Source organism: Drosophila navojoa, chromosome 5, assembly GCF_054131105.1.
Source record: "Drosophila navojoa isolate 15081-1374.11 chromosome 5, UAZ_NAV_1.0, whole genome shotgun sequence".
Taxonomy (NCBI): Eukaryota; Metazoa; Arthropoda; class Insecta; order Diptera; family Drosophilidae; genus Drosophila; species Drosophila navojoa.
Window position 1 is genome coordinate 22,198,653 of NC_142893.1, and position 16,741 is coordinate 22,215,393.

The 16,741-nt window shown below is 40.0% G+C and overlaps 3 protein-coding genes across 5 annotated transcripts in view; 2 read left to right on the top strand and 1 right to left on the bottom strand.

Annotated features, from left to right (window-relative positions):
• Positions 1-2,835: 2,835 nt before the first annotated feature.
• Positions 2,836-4,122, top strand: LOC108653654 (cilia- and flagella-associated protein 161). Its single transcript, XM_018104311.3, has 4 exons — positions 2,836-3,092; positions 3,144-3,659; positions 3,717-3,821; positions 3,879-4,122. The coding sequence occupies exons 1-4, from the start codon at positions 2,997-2,999 to the stop codon at positions 4,071-4,073; spliced, it is 912 nt and encodes a 303-aa protein (XP_017959800.1). The 5' UTR covers positions 2,836-2,996; the 3' UTR covers positions 4,074-4,122.
• Positions 4,123-5,652: 1,530 nt separating this feature from the next.
• Positions 5,653-6,628, top strand: LOC108653655 (trypsin-1). The gene has a single exon (XM_018104312.3). The coding sequence runs from the start codon at positions 5,773-5,775 to the stop codon at positions 6,541-6,543; it is 771 nt and encodes a 256-aa protein (XP_017959801.2). The 5' UTR covers positions 5,653-5,772; the 3' UTR covers positions 6,544-6,628.
• A 3,426-nt stretch (positions 6,629-10,054) lies between these two features.
• Positions 10,055-16,741, bottom strand: part of Pgant9 (polypeptide N-acetylgalactosaminyltransferase 9) — an 81,206-nt gene continuing 74,519 nt past the window's right edge. For 2 of the 3 annotated variants that reach the window (XM_030382998.2, XM_089262664.1), the window contains 3 exons: positions 16,458-16,568; positions 11,947-12,054; positions 10,055-11,888 (listed from right to left, as the gene is read on the bottom strand). In XM_030382998.2, coding sequence (XP_030238858.1) covers positions 11,727-11,888; positions 11,947-12,054; positions 16,458-16,568 — 381 coding nt within the window. In that variant the 3' untranslated portion in view covers positions 10,055-11,726. Of the gene's footprint in view, positions 11,889-11,946; positions 12,055-15,946; positions 16,046-16,457; positions 16,569-16,741 lie in introns of all 3 variants that reach the window. The other variant, XM_030382999.2, reaches the window with a different exon arrangement.

Sequence of the window (16,741 nt, forward strand, 5' to 3'; positions counted from 1 at the left end):
CACGGCACCCTGTTTCCTAGATTATCGGCGTACGGTCTTACGAAAACGTTACAGCACATTAAGAGCCACAGTAAAGCAGCTAACACGCTTAAGCGTGGCCAATCAGCCAACGATTGCGCAATTATATTGTGGCACAGATTAAAGGCGAAGTATATTCCTTTGATACTCCATGTCGAATGGAATTAGCGATCGTTAGACGCCGTCCCAGGTGATAAATTGCTATTAATGCGAGAAGGTTAGAGTACAAATGTTGTAGGACCGCAGATCAGCCACAAGAATGCTCTATAAGCTTTAGAAACAGAAAAACTAGTTAGAGGTGGGTAAACAGAATAAACCGGACGTTTACATTGATATAAGATATATTTCTAAGAAATATATCTCAATATGTTTCCCAAGAAGAATGCTCTTTTTTTTGCAAATAAGATACAATGGAATTCCATGTGGTGCTGAAGACACCGACTGCCAAGACTTTAACAGAGAATAGTAGATGCATATATATATAATTTGTAACAAATATAAGTACCAGACAGAAAAGAGGCTAAGGAATGTAAGAATGTTGCATTCTAGCCCTATTGACTGCGGAATACTCCTCACTGGCTAATTCTTAGTCAGGTCAAAAACATTTGATGAGGCACGCCACTAGTTCTTATATATAAATAATGTTTGGCAAATTAATAGAAGGGTTAAGTGTACAATTTCGATTGTAAAGCTATAGAATATACAATACAATTGTTTCAGATTTGTATCTTGGGTCATCAACACGTGTGTGTAGTTCAGTATCAGGAATACGAGCTGCAGGACTTTTAGGATAGATAGAAAGTCGTAGAAAGCTGATGCTTTAAATTATATAGTATAATTTATATGATTCTGAAGCGCTGTCAGATTCTTTATATGGTTTTGAAACCATTTTTATTTTTTCTTTATCGGAAAGCTTTAATAATTCCGACAATAGCCTATCGTGATATATATGCAAATAGTTAAAAGCTGTTGGTAAGAGGAAATCATTTCATCAGCTTAACTAGCTTAACAAGTTTATTTTTTACTGCTGAAGGAATTCATTATCAATTATTGTTAATAGTGCTTTGACACTGATCATGATATGATATGATCCTAATTCATTTAGGGATTATCAAAGATTTATGGGCCTGCTAGGCAAATGTACTAAAAACTAAACTAAAGTCATAAGCGTGAGGCACAGCAGAGCTGAACTGGCGCTGATAACCGATAATAATAAAAATAATAATGGCTAATGGCTAATGGCGAATGGCGGCCTAGTGCTGATATAATGACTGGGCAAATATGTCTCTCCAATAAAGCTGGCAGAGGCAGCAAAGGGGCCATAAATCTCGGCCAGTCTAATTGAGTGACAGCCCGGTGTTTCAGTCCGCCGCCTGATAAGGAACGTGTTGCGAATCGGCCGAGTGACTCCATCACGTTCACGTGAAGTGCACGCCGTGCCTATGCAGATAGTGAGCGGGGCGACAGCTGCGACAGCCCGTGAAACCTGTGCTCTTCACACACCGCGCTTATCTCCCGCATTATTGCTAGCCGGGCAACAGCACTCAGCCTGCCCCACATCCCTGCACTACTTAGTCGCTGTGATATTTATATTTATTGTTGTTTATGCTATTGCCTGTTTATTGTTACCTATTTATCGCACGGGCCAATAGATGACACCAGACTCCAGTCACCAGTCACCAGTCACTACTCACCAGACACTAGACGACGTTGCCAAACAGTTCCATCTAGGCTGTTCGTCAGTCACTCAGCCATTCAGCTGGCTAACGCTATCTGAGTCAAATGCTCTCAAATATTTGCTCAGCGAGTGCAAATAACAGGATTTGCTGCTCATGCAAAAACAATAATAATCTAATCATTCAATATTTATAGCGCTATCTTATATACGCAAATTACGCATACGCCATGTTGGCCAACGATTTTATTTATATCGAGCGGCTTAAAGTATTATATATATAAATAATTGATAAATACAATATATTTTTATGTATGTGTATGCTTCTTATCAGAGTGCTCTCATAGCTACAAATCTGGCTACGGTTAGATGCGCAGATTTTATCTAGAGAATCATTTTATGTATTCTTTTTCGTATTCTTCCTCTTCCTGCTTTACATTTGTCATGCAATTAGTCAGCTACTTATCTCAAGTCAAATCTTCTTGAGAACTTGCTCAGTAAGTGCAGAGAAATTCTGCCGTCATTAAATATTTATATCTCTGCCTAAAACAATTCACATTGCGCATACGCCATGTAGAGCAAAGCTGACGACTAAAAGTATACAATAGATTATAAAACTGTAAGAAAATGCACGCAGAAGCTAAGTACATATGTATGTATATGAATAAAACTAAATTAAGTTTTAAGTTAGTTTCAGCTCTCTAATTAGGAAATATAAAAACTCTGGCTCATAAAGTATCTGCAGCATAGTCTAAAGGAGCATATCAAAGTTAAGTATGGATAGTTTGCAAATAATATTTAAACGGAAATATAACTTTAAGTCAATGTACAGTTATCTATGCTGAACTCAGCTAAGTGAGCTACGACCATCTTTGCTGTATTGATCGTAACTCGGAAGAGCGATGCCTTTTATTTGAAATTCTTATCTAATAATTCTTGGCTATTCTCAAGATTACCTACGGCGTGTAAACAGGGCTTTCTCTGTTCTTGTCGTTTGGTCATAATTTCATTATATATTTATTTATTTATTCCTTTTCATATGTAGTATTTTCATTTCTTTTGGCTCTCCCTGACGTCGTCTGACTTCAGCTCTATTTATGTACTCAGCTTCCGTGCTTTGTTTCAGCTGTCAAGGAGGGCTTTTATTTAGCTACTACCTCCTCAGACTATTCGTAATAAACAAATTCTCGCAGCAACAACAGCTCTCAAAACAATTTCCACAATACGTTAAATCTCTGTTTCACTCAAATACATTTTGTTTCATAAATTTTCTAAGTAGTTCATTGTTTCTGACAGACGCGAAATGCCTTGCTCAGTGTCCATTTTTGAATCGGGCTCAAATCGCTATCGGCCCAATGTGCGCATTGGCAATTGGTTCGAGGACAACTGCTTGGAGCTGGTGAGCTACAGATAGATACATAGATCTCCTATAGTTATGCGTCGATTTCAGGACAAGATGGTCAGCTTTCGCAAGATGCGCGATCGCGGCGAGCTGCTGGTGGAGAAGGCGCGCACGCTGTTCGACAACTTCCAGCGGGAGGTGCAGCTGGCGGCGCCCAAGCACGATATAACAATCGGTGCGACGATCCAGCTGATGCCCATCTACATGAACATACAGGACCTGGACACCTCGGACCTGCACCCGGCCCTGTCGGTGGTCATCAACGAGTACGCCATTCGCACCAGCCAGACCATCAACGAGGACTGCGAGCTAACTGTGGCCCCGTCGGAGCGCCCCTGCGTGCGCAACTCGTTTCGCATTGTGAGCGGGGACGACAAGGATCGGTCGGGCGAGAAGCTGAAGTACGGGCAGCGCTTCAGGCTCGAGTGCGTCGAGCCGACGAACGATCCCATTCTGCTCTACAGCGCGCCCAAGCTGAGCAACCTCACGCAGGCGATTAAGACGACCTTCAACTCGAGCAAGCACGGGGAAATCAACTTGCCCTTGGGGCTGGTGCACCGCAGCGTATGTACTGCACACACCCTCTATATACTCACTCGTCTACATGCTCATTTCCTGCAGAGGGTGCTGTGCCCGGATGGCGACATACCCACGGCATTCACCAACTGGTACTGCATGCACGTCGATCCGTACAAGCGCTTCGAGAGCGAAGGCGAGACGGTGCCCGTGAGCAGATAATCTATGTTGTATAGAGCCACCCTTTCTTTAATAACCCTCTTCCAGAGCAACGCACCTATGATCATTGTCCACAGCGCCACGAATCGCAACCTGGCCGCCGAGAATGTTGTCACACAGACTCTTTTCGGACCCGAGTTCTTGGTTTCTGTTCAGAACTATCGCAACGTTTTCAAGCGCGAAATTTGGAAGAACGTCTGGATGATTAGCAATGGCCATCACACAACCGCTAAGCACGCATAAATTATCCAATAAACGCAGAAGGCCATGGCAACAACATTTTCTATTTATATTTGCTTTGTTCTTGTTTTTTGTTTCTGTTTAGTTTGTTCTGTTTTTATCAATTTGGCACTAGAGGAACTAGACAATTTCAGGTACGCACTGCGATAAGGTAGGAGAACCAAACTTTGTTTTGTCAGTGTGTAAGAGTTCGTCATCTAAAAGTTAACTCTGAGCGAATTAAGTTATAAAACTGGATTGAAGCGCAGATAACTGTATGACAATAATGTATTTAAGACCTAAGCAAATTCAATGCTAACTGAACAGTAATTAATATAGAATAAAATATAAAAAAATTATTGAATATTTAATAGGCCTTAAGTCTGAAACCCAAGTCTAATTATTGATATCGATCAAAGATAATATTAAAATGGGATGTGTTTAAAATAAAAGACTTTCACCTCTACGTATTCATCTCTAGTTTGTGAGTTTGCTGTTTTCATGGGAATAAACGGACAGAAGAACATGTTGGGCTATCATTCTGATTATGAGTTCAGGGTACACACATATTTGTTAAATTTTACAGAGCTGAGCACTCGAAGTTTAACTTATTCAAAATAACGTAAAATTCCGACTTCAGTATGTGTAAAAATATTCAAAAATTCAGCATCAATTCGGTTTTTTGCGATACGAACGCCGTTTGCCTTGACTATGGCCTTGATAAGGAATCGACCCGTAAGCATCCAAAATATGTATTTCAAGACACAAGCGTACAGCTTGATTTTACTTTAGATCTTTCTATATGGCTATAAAAGCCATTTAGAATCGTCTTCAAACTAAGGCTGTATGCTGTCAAAATTGTTGGTTCTCAAGAGCCCCACTTGATTATATTAGCGTATGCTATCTGAAGCTAAGTATCTTTTGGTCTAATGAGGCTGTTGATTATTTTTTCGAATTGGCAAAAAAATGTTTTCAACTGTGGTTCAAAGCCAACCCAATGGATCTTTTCTGCTCATCAGAATCTGATTATCAGACACATTGCTGAGAATAAGAGCCATAATTATGTCTTTATAGTGTTTATTCATTCTTGGAAATTTCTTTTCCACACTTGCAAACAATACGTGGAACCATCATTATGATGTATAGACAGCTGTCAGAAAGCAGCTGTGATAACGATCCTAAGATGGTAACACATCGCGTGGCCAACCCCATATAAAACAAAGCTGTAGGATAAGTATCAGCCACGAGGCTTGAGTGTAAACATTTGTGTTCTGATAGGAGCTAGATAAAGGCATTGCATGAATCGCTTCCTTTTAGTGTGGAAGCAGATTTTAATTCATGTTTTAAAGAGGTTTGTTTATCTTTGCGTAAACGTAGCTAAGATTACGTTTGGCCAAGAGCTATATGGCCCGATAAACGTACATGTGACGTTTAGGATGATTTTATTGGTCTCCAGTTACTAAACTCTTAAACAACAATTTAACTTAATCCTTATCATTTCGCCTTCTTTGCAAAAAATAAAACTATGCTAAATGACAAGGTTGCCTGACCTTGTTTTGGGCGGGGTCGCTGCACGATTTCGATTTCGCACACGGAACTGGAACTGGGTCGGCCAAGCTCCCGCTGCTAGCCCGATAAGGCCAGCAAAGAATCCCACCTAGAGTGCTCCGGCAGGTATAAAACCATCGGCTCAGCCACAGCGTCAACACACTTCACCTCTGCAATGTCTTCAAGCTACAAGGAACTTACTCCGCTGCTGCTGCTCCTGCTCGCCATGGCTGGTCATCCAGCCAGGTGTGCGGAGGTGCCCCGCATCATTGGCGGCCAGTTCGCGTCGCCGGGCCAGTTTCCACATCAGGTGTCGCTGCAGTTGAGGGGACGCCACCATTGCGGCGGCTCCTTGATATCCGACACGATGATCGTCACCGCGGCCCACTGCACCATTGGCCAGAGCCCCAGCCAGATGAAGGCGGTGGTGGGCACTACGGACCTGGCCGCTGGCAATGGCCAGACGCTCGACATCGCTCAGCTGATCATCCATCCGCAGTACAATCCGCAGACGCAGGACTTTGACATGTCGCTCATACGCCTCAGCAGCCCCGTCAGGCTGGGCGGCGCTGTTCAGACCATTCAGCTGGCCGACGCCGACGCCAACTACGCGGCGGACACCTTGGCCACCATCAGCGGCTTCGGCGCCATCAACCAGAATCTGCAGCTGCCGAATCGCCTCAAGTTCGCCCAGGTGCAGCTGTGGAGTCGCGACTTCTGCAATGCCCAGAACATTCCAGGACTCACGGATCGCATGGTGTGCGCAGGACATCCCAGCGGACAGGTCAGCTCGTGCCAGGGCGACTCCGGCGGCCCACTGACTGTCGATGGCAAGCTGTTCGGTGTGGTCTCCTGGGGATTCGGCTGTGGCGCCAAGGGTCGCCCGGCCATGTACACATACGTCGGCGCCCTGAGGTCCTGGATCAAGCAAACCGCAAATGTTTAGCCCAACTGATACGACGAATAGACCTGATGCGAAAATGAATAAACTGTTTACCATTATATATTATATAAGTGACACAAATAAATTATATGAAAAATTTGTTACTAGTTAACTAGAAATTTAAATAAAACAAATGAATTCTTAAATTATGCAAAAACTTGTTTTCAGTTAGCCTCAAAAGTATGCTACATTTTTATTGTTGTCGTAGCGTATCCAGTACACAAACCTTCCTGCTACGACTAGTTTGTGTCTGGCCAATTCGAAAGCGAATTTAGTACATTTATATCAAATACTCAAACCTTTTATGGAACGGCATTGCTATAAATTACAAACATTTTCGTTTATATTCAGTTCACAGAGCCCATAATTTTTGGTTTCGGTGATTTTAGAACCAGAAACGGGTTTCCATTAATATATTGAATTATTCATTATATATTGTATATTAACGGCGTTTTAACAATTCTCGACGTTCTTCGGATTATCCATATATATTTTAGTTTATTTGTGAAAAAGCGTTTTGAACTCGGCTGTTTGATCAAACTGTAGTATGTCTCATATAATAATATCAGCACATACACTATATACACATACAGCTGCGAAAAATAAAATAGCACCACTTGCATATTCAGAGTTTGAGGAGTTCTCCTGGACACATTTATCAATGTATTGATGTAATTTTTTCACTCAGATAAGCAGAAATGAATTAGTTATTACGGCAAAAAAGAATTGTCACAAAAATATTCATAGTTTTTATATAATTCAAAAAATTCTCAAAAAAGCCGAAAAAATGCCGAAAAAAATAATAGCACCACTTTTTATACCCTGAACCCATTGAAAATGGGAAATCAGGGTATAATGTTTTTGTGTAAAAGTATGTAACAGGCAGAAGGAATCATCGCAGACCCCACAAAGTATATATATTCTTGATCAGCACGATGAGCTGAGTCGATATAGCCCTGTCCGTCTGTCCGTCCGTCCGTCCGTATGAACGCCGAGATCTCAGAAGATATAATAGCTAGAGAGCTGAAATTTTGTGTGCATACTCGTGTATACCATACGCAGTACGAGTTTGCTTTATTTTTTCGATAACTCATCCGATAACTTTTTTATCGAGAATAATCGAAAAATTGATTTTGTTTTTTGAGCCTCATTGGAGTACTATTAGACATAGAGACTTTAGACTTCAGATTTACTGTGTATATATATATGATAAATACAAACATTTTGTAATCAACAGATTTTGGATACCACGCCCCCTTCGCCCCCAATTTGCAAAAAAACGTATTTCAAGTACTAGAGACTTGTGCTTTAGAATGTACACACATTTTGACCATATGGTTACGCTCTGAAAATTTCATCAAGATTGCATGTCTACAAAAAAAGTTATTCATCAAATAAATTCTCATACTATTGCCCACACTGCAGCGCAGCCCAAGCGCAGTCGCTGCTTACTGCGCAGTTAGCAGAGCGCGGGCGCGTGAGGGTGGATGCATGTAAATGTATGTGTGCGTGCATAAAAGAAGTGCAGATTGATAAGAATATCAGCTTGGAGGGTTCAGGGTATCTCCTAGTCGAGCAGTCTCGACTAGAGTCTTCTTACTTGTTCATTTTGCGCTAAAAATTATTTAAAAAATTAAAATGAGTAAAAACTTTTAATTTATAGTTAATGACAAATGAAAATAAATATACTCCCTTAAGTTTAGCATTTATTTGATTTGCCTTTGTTAGCAATTAGGGCTGCTCAACGCCCAGACATGGATTCAACCAAGTCCTGACATCGTTTAAAGGGAATTTTAGCTCAGGACTCCTAAGCGACTTCCCAAAACTTTTTTGCATTGCTTGTATTACATTCAGAAACTATTTTCTGTCATCTTCCCACAAATTTTTGATTAGATTTAGGTCCGCCGGCTGTGCAGGTTAGTCGATTGAGTTCTCCTGGAACCATTCCTTCGCTTTCCTTCCGGTGTTTTTGGGGTCATTGTCTTGCTGGAAGACCCATTTTAGTGGTATATTGTATCCAGCATCACTTATTCCAATATATCAACATAAACATGTCGGTCAGTTATGGTTTTGATCCAATGAATTGGGCCTACACCATAGTACAAAAAGCAACACCATACCCTTACATTTGATCCTCCACCTTTAATGGTTTTTGTTGTACGTCTAGGGTTGAATTGCAAGTTCTGTGGACTTCTAACGTTGGACCGCGATCCCTTTCCACCAAACATTATCATCTTACTTTCATCAAGCCAAAGAATGTTGCTCTATTCCTGCGCAGACCAATATTTGTGATCCTTTGCCAATGCCATCCGTTTAGAAATGTGTTTTCTATTCAAATATGGTACTTTTCTTGAACGGAAAGCATTTAAATCGTAATGTTTTAAGTATTTCCATTCTGTTTGGTCTATTGCTGATATGTTTAGGTCCTTTTTCAGTTGAGTAGCCGACTTAAAAGGATCTTTTTTACTCACGCGAATGAGTCAAGTCATCTGTTGCTAGGTCAGAACTCAACGCTGTCCGCATTTTTCACCATTTTTTTTTATGGATTAATGCATGGTGGATCTTTTTATGTGAATAACCCATCAAACGACCAACTTTCCTGTGAAAATTTCGACCCGAAATCAACTTTTTGATTAGATTGCGTTGTTCGGGGGTGCAATACTTTCCAAAACCCAATTTTTGCAAATTTTTACAAATTTTGTAAATTTTTGAATTAAAATAGATATATAAACAACAAATCTCATCAATAAAGGCTTTTGAAGATATGTAACTAAGCTAAAAATACAGGTTTTCACTCGAAAAGTAGTAGTGGTGCTACTATTTTTTTCGGCATTATTTCGACTTTTTTGAGAATTTTTTGAATTATATAAAAACTATAAATATTTTTGTAATAATTCTTTTTTGCCGTAATATCTTATTAATTTCTGCTTATCTGAGTGAAAAAATTACATCAATACATTGATAAATGTGTCCAGGAGAACTCCTCAAACTCTGAATATGCAAGTGGTGTTATTTTATTTTTCGCAGCTGTATACAAGAAGCGATCAAGTAAACATATATGTACTCCAAATATTATCGGCCACATGAGTGGACCGCTCATATGCAAGACGCATGGGAATAGCCGCGTCAGCAATTGATCGTTTGGCAAGCCAACGGCTGCCGCTTGTATATATTTACATATGTGGCCACTGCTGCCTTCCGCAGCATCGGCTCATATAGCCGTGTCAGCATTTGACCGCTTGACAACCCAACGGCTCATATAGACAGTTGTCTATACTATGTATATGCCCTTTGCATATATGTACATACATAAATACATACTGCGCTCTCTCGCTCTGCTGCCTTCAGCGGCAGAGATATATAATAAGAAATCTATGTACTTTTAGCTTAAGACATTTTTTGATACTTATGATTCGATCATTCAATAAAGAACTTGCAAAGAAGCAACATCAAATACTTCTTACTACATGTTAATATCTACAAAACAATATTTTGTTTTTATATAAACACGATGTTTTTCTTTATTTGTAACTTTATTTTGTGTGTCCTTGTACAACTTGTGTAATTGCTTAAGTACTAGACATTCACTACGCGCTTAGGGTATTATTGGATCATTATCAAAATTTCTTAACCACATTTATGGCTTTTGGTTTGTACGCTAAATGTAAACGTTGAACGTTCCTACGATCGCAAATCAAGCACGACATGACAATAGCTCGATATATATATATATATATATATATGAACGCGTGATTATCAAATGTTCGATTATTTACATTTGCGCTATAAAATTGTACAGTTTTCGTATAGATATATAAATTTATATATGCACATGTAGGTATTTACAGTCGGTTCTGTTTGTGACTCATATGAAGACCCACTAGGGCTGGGCGCGCAAACGATTCCATAGTTGCTGTTTAGTAGTAGTAGTAGTACGTCAGTTAAAGTAGAAGGCACTATTGCATATTTGTGTCTTAAGATTAAGTACCTAGCTCTATACTTTAGTGATATCGATAAGTCTGTCTGAACTGCTGATGATATAATATTCTACACACGAAGTGTAGCTACTCTATAAGCTGGCGTTGTCTAACAAACGGGATATGTAGTCCTTGTTGAGTTCATAACAAAATGCAAATGAATATATAAATATATATATATAGATGTAAATTTCAATATATATATGTATGTCTGCCCTCGTAAACATAATTTGGCATAGGTTTCTCCTTGTCTTCTCTCATATTTGCGAAACAGAAATTGAGCTTAAAAAAAAACAAAATAAATATAAGCAGGATAAGTACATCCTTCTAGGCAATTGGGAATGACGTGATAAGAGAGGGGGGGCGAGAGGCGCAGGAGAGGGGCAAAATCACCAAATGCTTTCCAAAAAAATCAACTACAACAACAATAGACTTAAAGCAAGACTTACAGGCTAAAACATATTTGGAATTTGGCTTCAGCAAAGCCATTTAGATGTCTGGAGAATTTCATAAATAGTACAAGATATCTATATCTAGCACATATGTATGTATATATATACTTGTGTGCATGCACTGTGCTGCACAGCTCAGTTATTGGCTTGTCAATTGCACACACACAAATACACACACACACACACACACACAGACAAACACAAAGTTTGCCTTGAATTAAAAAATTGTGCTAAAAAGTTTTTAACATGTAAATGCAAAAATTGCGCTACGACTTGCCAGTTGAACTCTATTTAGCCCAAGTTGCTAAATAACTATAATATATGTATGTGTATATCTAGATATATTTAGTAATTAATGTGCTACGTGCTATGCTTAGAAGACTTAGATCTACTGTACAACAGTCGTTCCCTTTCCTGCTTGTGCGCTTACCAACTAATTTCGCTAGGCTTATCGCTTCAATTGAAATCAAGACGTACGAAATGAATATTCAGATAAATAATTCGTATTATATGTGTGTCTCTATCTATAAGTGTGTGTGTGTGTGTGTGTGTTCATGTCGTTGCTTCAGTTAAAAGCCATGGCAAATCCTCTGCTAATGCCTATTGCACAACTCTCGCGGGCCGTGACCTCTGCTTAAAAACTATGAATACGTCTACTGCTACTGCTGCTGCTGTTGATGCTGCTGCTGCTGCTGATGCTGCTGCTTGTGCTGCTTCTGCTGTCCAGCAATACGGTGCCCTTCGCATAAAAGTAGCCTCACAACTTGCTGCTGTCGTAGTTCTCCAAGATCCAATGCTGGCGCAGATGCGACGCATCGCACTCCTCCATGATGAGCTTGTCCTTGCTCTCGTTTATGGCCAGGCACTTGCCCGAGGAGCCGTGATGCAGCAGCTTCGTGTTCTCGCGATATGTCCAGAACTGAAAAGCCGGCAAAGGTTCAGTTACATATACTCAGTGCGATATGCCATATACTCACCTGGTTGCCCTTGGAGCCGTGACAGCCGAAGAGTATCACGTCTTTGCCCGCATAGTCCAGGCAGGCCTGATCACGGCGTATTTCGCCCGTTTTGCTAAGCATCCAGAACTGGATGGGTGAGGAAGTGAAGAAGAAGAATAAGAAGTGGTATTAAAACAAATTGTGACAGCAAGTGCTAGAAATTGTTGCATAACGTTTAAGCCAAGTAGCCGCATTACTTAGTATTATTTAATATTAAATTTAATGCCAAAAAGCTGCTACCAGTCCACAGTCTGTCTCTGTGTTCGTGTATGTGTGTGTGTCTGTGTGTGTTGGTCTGTGTTTTGTCTGTGGCTTTGCCATGATTTTTTATAATTTGAGCCATGTTGCCAGCAGCTGGCCGGGTCTGGCCAGGTCTGGCCTCGCCTGCCATGGCCTTTGTTCTGGTCATGGCCTGCACGGCCGCCATTTTGTTGTGTGTTAGCATTTCCGCTTCCGCCGCTGCCGTTGCCGCTGCCCCTGCTGACCGCGCTGATGGTGCTGGCCACGTGAATGCCGTTTCGGCTTGTTTATTGTGCCTCGGCTGCACACATTTATAATGTTGCAACATTATTTCGCTGCGCCGACGTTTGCTCTTGCCCCGCGCCAAACCAAAACCAAACCAAATGCAACCCAAATGGCATTTGCGGAAATTGGTGAAAAGCAAAAGTTGGCGCTGCTGCTAGTGATATGATGATACCCTAACAAAGCCAGTCCTAATCTGAAAACTATATTTTATATTTTATTCTACAACTATTCCAAAAAGAACAAACATGAAAATGTTTACAAATAGATTACGCAATTTAAGTTCTATTCATATTAAATAATTTAATAAATGAATAAAATATTTAATGGCACATACCCTAACAAAACTTGGCTCGAATGGAAACAGATGTTTAGTAAAAATATGTAATATATATAAATATATATAAAAAAAATTAACTTTAAGTATTTTTTAAACTATATTTATCTAAGCTTTTCATATGCACTTTCTTTTGTCGTTCTTTTTTTTTATAGCTCTTCAGTTTCCTTTGAATTCTAAATTTCAACTCAAATACTCCTGGCCAACATTGCAAACTAAAATTGTTAAAGTTTTGCGCTGGCTGTTCGCCTAGCCCCAGGCTTCACTGTATATTTACTTTTCACATTTTTACTCTCGTCTTGCCGCATATGTTCCCACCCCCCGCCTTCCACATGCCACGCCTCTGCTATCGTCTCTTTGCATTTGCCCTTCATTTGCTCAGCTTAAACATGCATTTCCCTCTTAAAAGCCCATTCCAAGGCTTTTCTTTTGGTAATACTCTTCCTCTTCCTCATCCTCCGCTTTTCGCCTTTATTTTTTATTTTCTCCTGCAGCGTGTTACATTTTTAATTATGTGTGTATCTTTTTCATTCGCATTAAAACTCTTCTTCATTTTTTTCTTGCCTCTGCAGTTGGTTTTTTTTCGGTATTTTTTGAATATGCATTCGCGAACTTTTAGTATTTTATAAGCGCTTCGTTCCAGCAGAAAACGAAAATTAAAATGGGAATTTTTTTCATAATATGGCGCGGGTTTTTCTTTCGTTTTTGTTGTTGTTGCTGCTGTTGGGAGATCCTTTGACTAGTCAAAAGAATTGTGCAATGGCTGTTGCCACTCCCACAACACCCAGACGCCCTCTTTTTTCGTTGCTTCTTCCTCTTTTTGCATTGCCAGCGAAATTAAAATTTGCCACGCCCACACATTTTAGTGTGTGTCCTCAACGCTGGCAAATGTTGATTATTTTATTCAGTCGCGGGCCAAGCTGACTCCAATGCCCCTTAAAAGTGCGTGATGTGGGGTATATTGGCCAGACTGGACCGACACTTGAATATGCATGCGTGAATAGCCGCAACACAGTTTACAGGGTATTTAGGCAGTCGATAGCCCTTGTGCTGTGCGCCCTTGCTACTTGTTTCGTTTCTTTGTAGCGCTTTGTTGCAATGCCACATAGTGCTGCAGCTCGGCGTGGGGCAGGCCTGGGTGGCGGTTGGGCGGCGGCTGCGCTAGGCGTGGCAAAACAGCCGCCCGGCGACTTCTCATGCGTTTTTTGTGCGCTGCACGACGGCGTGCAACGAGGTCAACACTTTCCATTTAATGTTGAATAAACAACGTAGAACCCACCGCAAAATGTATCTGTGTGTTTGAATGCACATATAAATGTGTGTGTGTGTGTGTGTGTTTTAGAGTATTTTGTGTGCCTGTCTGTCTGTCTAGCTGCCTGTGTGTGTGTGTGTGTAGATATTTGATTCGTGTGCAGTTTTTGTTGTCGAAATGCTTGTTATTAAATGTTCGTAAAATTGTCACAGTTTTTGCTGCTGCAGCTGTTGTTGTTGTTGTTGTTGTTGCTGGTTGTGTAAAGTGCTCACACACATGCACAGACAGACAGTCAGAGCCACCATGAAGCTGGCAAAAGCAAAGCCATGGAAATGATTTATCATTTTTGTCATTTTATTTATGATTGCGATTTAATTAATTTTGCAACGTGGCATAAATCTCAATTCCCATTGCATGTGTGACCACGTGTGTGTGTGTGTGTGTGTGTTTGTGTCGTTTCCTGTATAATAGTCAATGCAGTTTGTACGCCCTTTTGGCAACGTTTTCTTCCAATTTTCTGGTAAATACTTTCGCTCTGGCTACGGCTAAAAGGCGAATGCGTTAAGTGCCAAAAACTTAAAGAGAAAGTTGAGGCAAAAAGAAAAACAAAACAAAACAAAACAAAATAACGTTTGCTTGAACCACAAACTCCGTGAAATTAGTGCTCAAAACCGCAGGACTGTCAAAAATATGTTGTACATTAGACGAGTACGGGGAGGTTGATACTTTGGGGGGATACTTTGCTTCACAAATCAACAGAATTTTGACAAGGCCCCACAATCAAGGTCAGAATCGTAGAACACTTTAGGGAGAACCATTTTCAAAATTCAAACGGGCATTATACATACATATATAGGATATAGACAGACAATTAAATATCAACCCTAAGAAGACTCTGAAACTGTTTTTAGTTCTTATATACAATAGAATCAGTAAGCCTTAGTTTTAAGAAAGTATTTAAGTTTGGCATTCAGATAAAGAGAGTTCAAGAGCCAAAAATTAAAAACTTAAATTATTAGTAATATATATAAATATATAAGTGCTAACAAAATATTAAAATATTTTCAAATATATAATATAAACAAAATTATATATTAGTTAAATGGGAATAAAAAAAATAACCAAAATTATAATAAAATGTTATGTAAAACACAAAGCAAATATTTTATAGATATAAATAAATTATAAACAAAAATTAAAAAAAAAAAAATATTTTAAATAAATAAAAACAAAAATAAGAACAGAATGCAAAATAATTTGTTTAACAACGCACGTCCGCACTTTAGATTGGCTTTAAATCTTGACTGAGTTGTACGAACAAAACTTGTGGTTTTGATGTGTAATAAATACAAGTCTTAAGTATCTGAATACGTGATTCACTTGATAAAAAGTATATGTGTATAAATCTTTGTCAATTCACAAGTGTTCCTTAACTGGTTTCATCTCCCAATAGGAGAATCTAGATCCAATACTATAGCAATAAAAGTCAGAGAGCCTCTTTAGCATATTAGAGCAGTGTGTAATCTAAACGTTGGGCATTAAAGTCAATAGATATATGTACAAATACCGGTATCAGTTTGGTGTTTAGCAAAGTCCAATGGTTAATCAAGCAGGCGCAGGTCTAACTACTGGATATAGCTACAAGCAGAAGGTGGACAAAGCACTCGAGAGAGAAAGAGAGAGCGAGACCAGAAGAGTTTATATTCTAGATATACAGCCGAAACCAATGCAAGAGTAGCATATAGTATATACATATATAAATATATATATATACATATAAATATATAGGTGAGTAATAGATCCCAAGCAATAATGCGTAACGATGTACGGTGGGGGCGAGAGGCAATGATGGATGTTGAATTGGATACCTGATGTCCTCCTTGGCCATGGCACTCGTAGACACCGACAGGGTCTTCGTCCCCGGTCTTTGGGGCATCGATGCACATGTTCGTATTAATGCTTCTTATCTGCAAATGAAGGTTGATTTGTCATATGTGCGAGGGAGATACCGAGAGTAAAAGAGATAGAGAGACGGATACAATCTTGTTTGATGACCGACAAGCAATATTAGAAAACGGACAGCAGCTGGGTTATCGTTATCGTTATTGCAATCTGGCAACGAGATGTTAGAAAGTGTCGACCCTTGTGCCATAAATATACATTTTAGTCAAATTAGTAGAGGTTTTTGTCTGGAAGAATTCGAGTTAAGCAATCTGTACACGGGCTCAACAGAGAGGGGGGACTATTTATATATAACACATGGATGTATCTTAACGGTTTTGCGCTTCAACGGAGTTTGTGGCGGTCGCAGTGCTCTGTTGCATTGTGCTATTGCGGTTGCTTTCGCTGTCGCTGTGGCCGTTGGCGTTGGTAACAAACCTGATTGCCGCCTTGCCGATGGCAAGGATACAGACCGACGGGCTTCTTCAGGTAGCGCTTGCCCGAGGGCGAGTCCAAGCAGGTGCGACCGCCATAACCTAAGTTCCTTATCTGTGAAATGGGGAAACATAATACGTATGTGTTTGTGTATATGTGTGTATCCATAAAATTGGCACATTAATGGGTTAGTCGGAAAGAACGAACGGGGTAGGTCTGGGGGCCATATCTCAGGTATACAGCCATTCTCCACATGCCACATGCTGAACAATAGCCGCGTGTTTCCC

Excerpts from the sequence above, each read along its gene's own strand:
- LOC108653655 (XM_018104312.3), top strand. The coding sequence starts at position 5,773 with ATGTCTTCAAGCTACAAGGAACTTACTCCGCTGCTGCTGCTCCTGCTC.
- LOC108653654 (XM_018104311.3), top strand. The coding sequence starts at position 2,997 with ATGCCTTGCTCAGTGTCCATTTTTGAATCGGGCTCAAATCGCTATCGG. Across the intron at positions 3,093-3,143 it reads AGGACAACTGCTTGGAGCTG|GACAAGATGGTCAGCTTTCG; the intron begins GTGAGCTACAGA and ends CGTCGATTTCAG. Across the intron at positions 3,660-3,716 it reads TGGGGCTGGTGCACCGCAGC|AGGGTGCTGTGCCCGGATGG; the intron begins GTATGTACTGCA and ends CATTTCCTGCAG.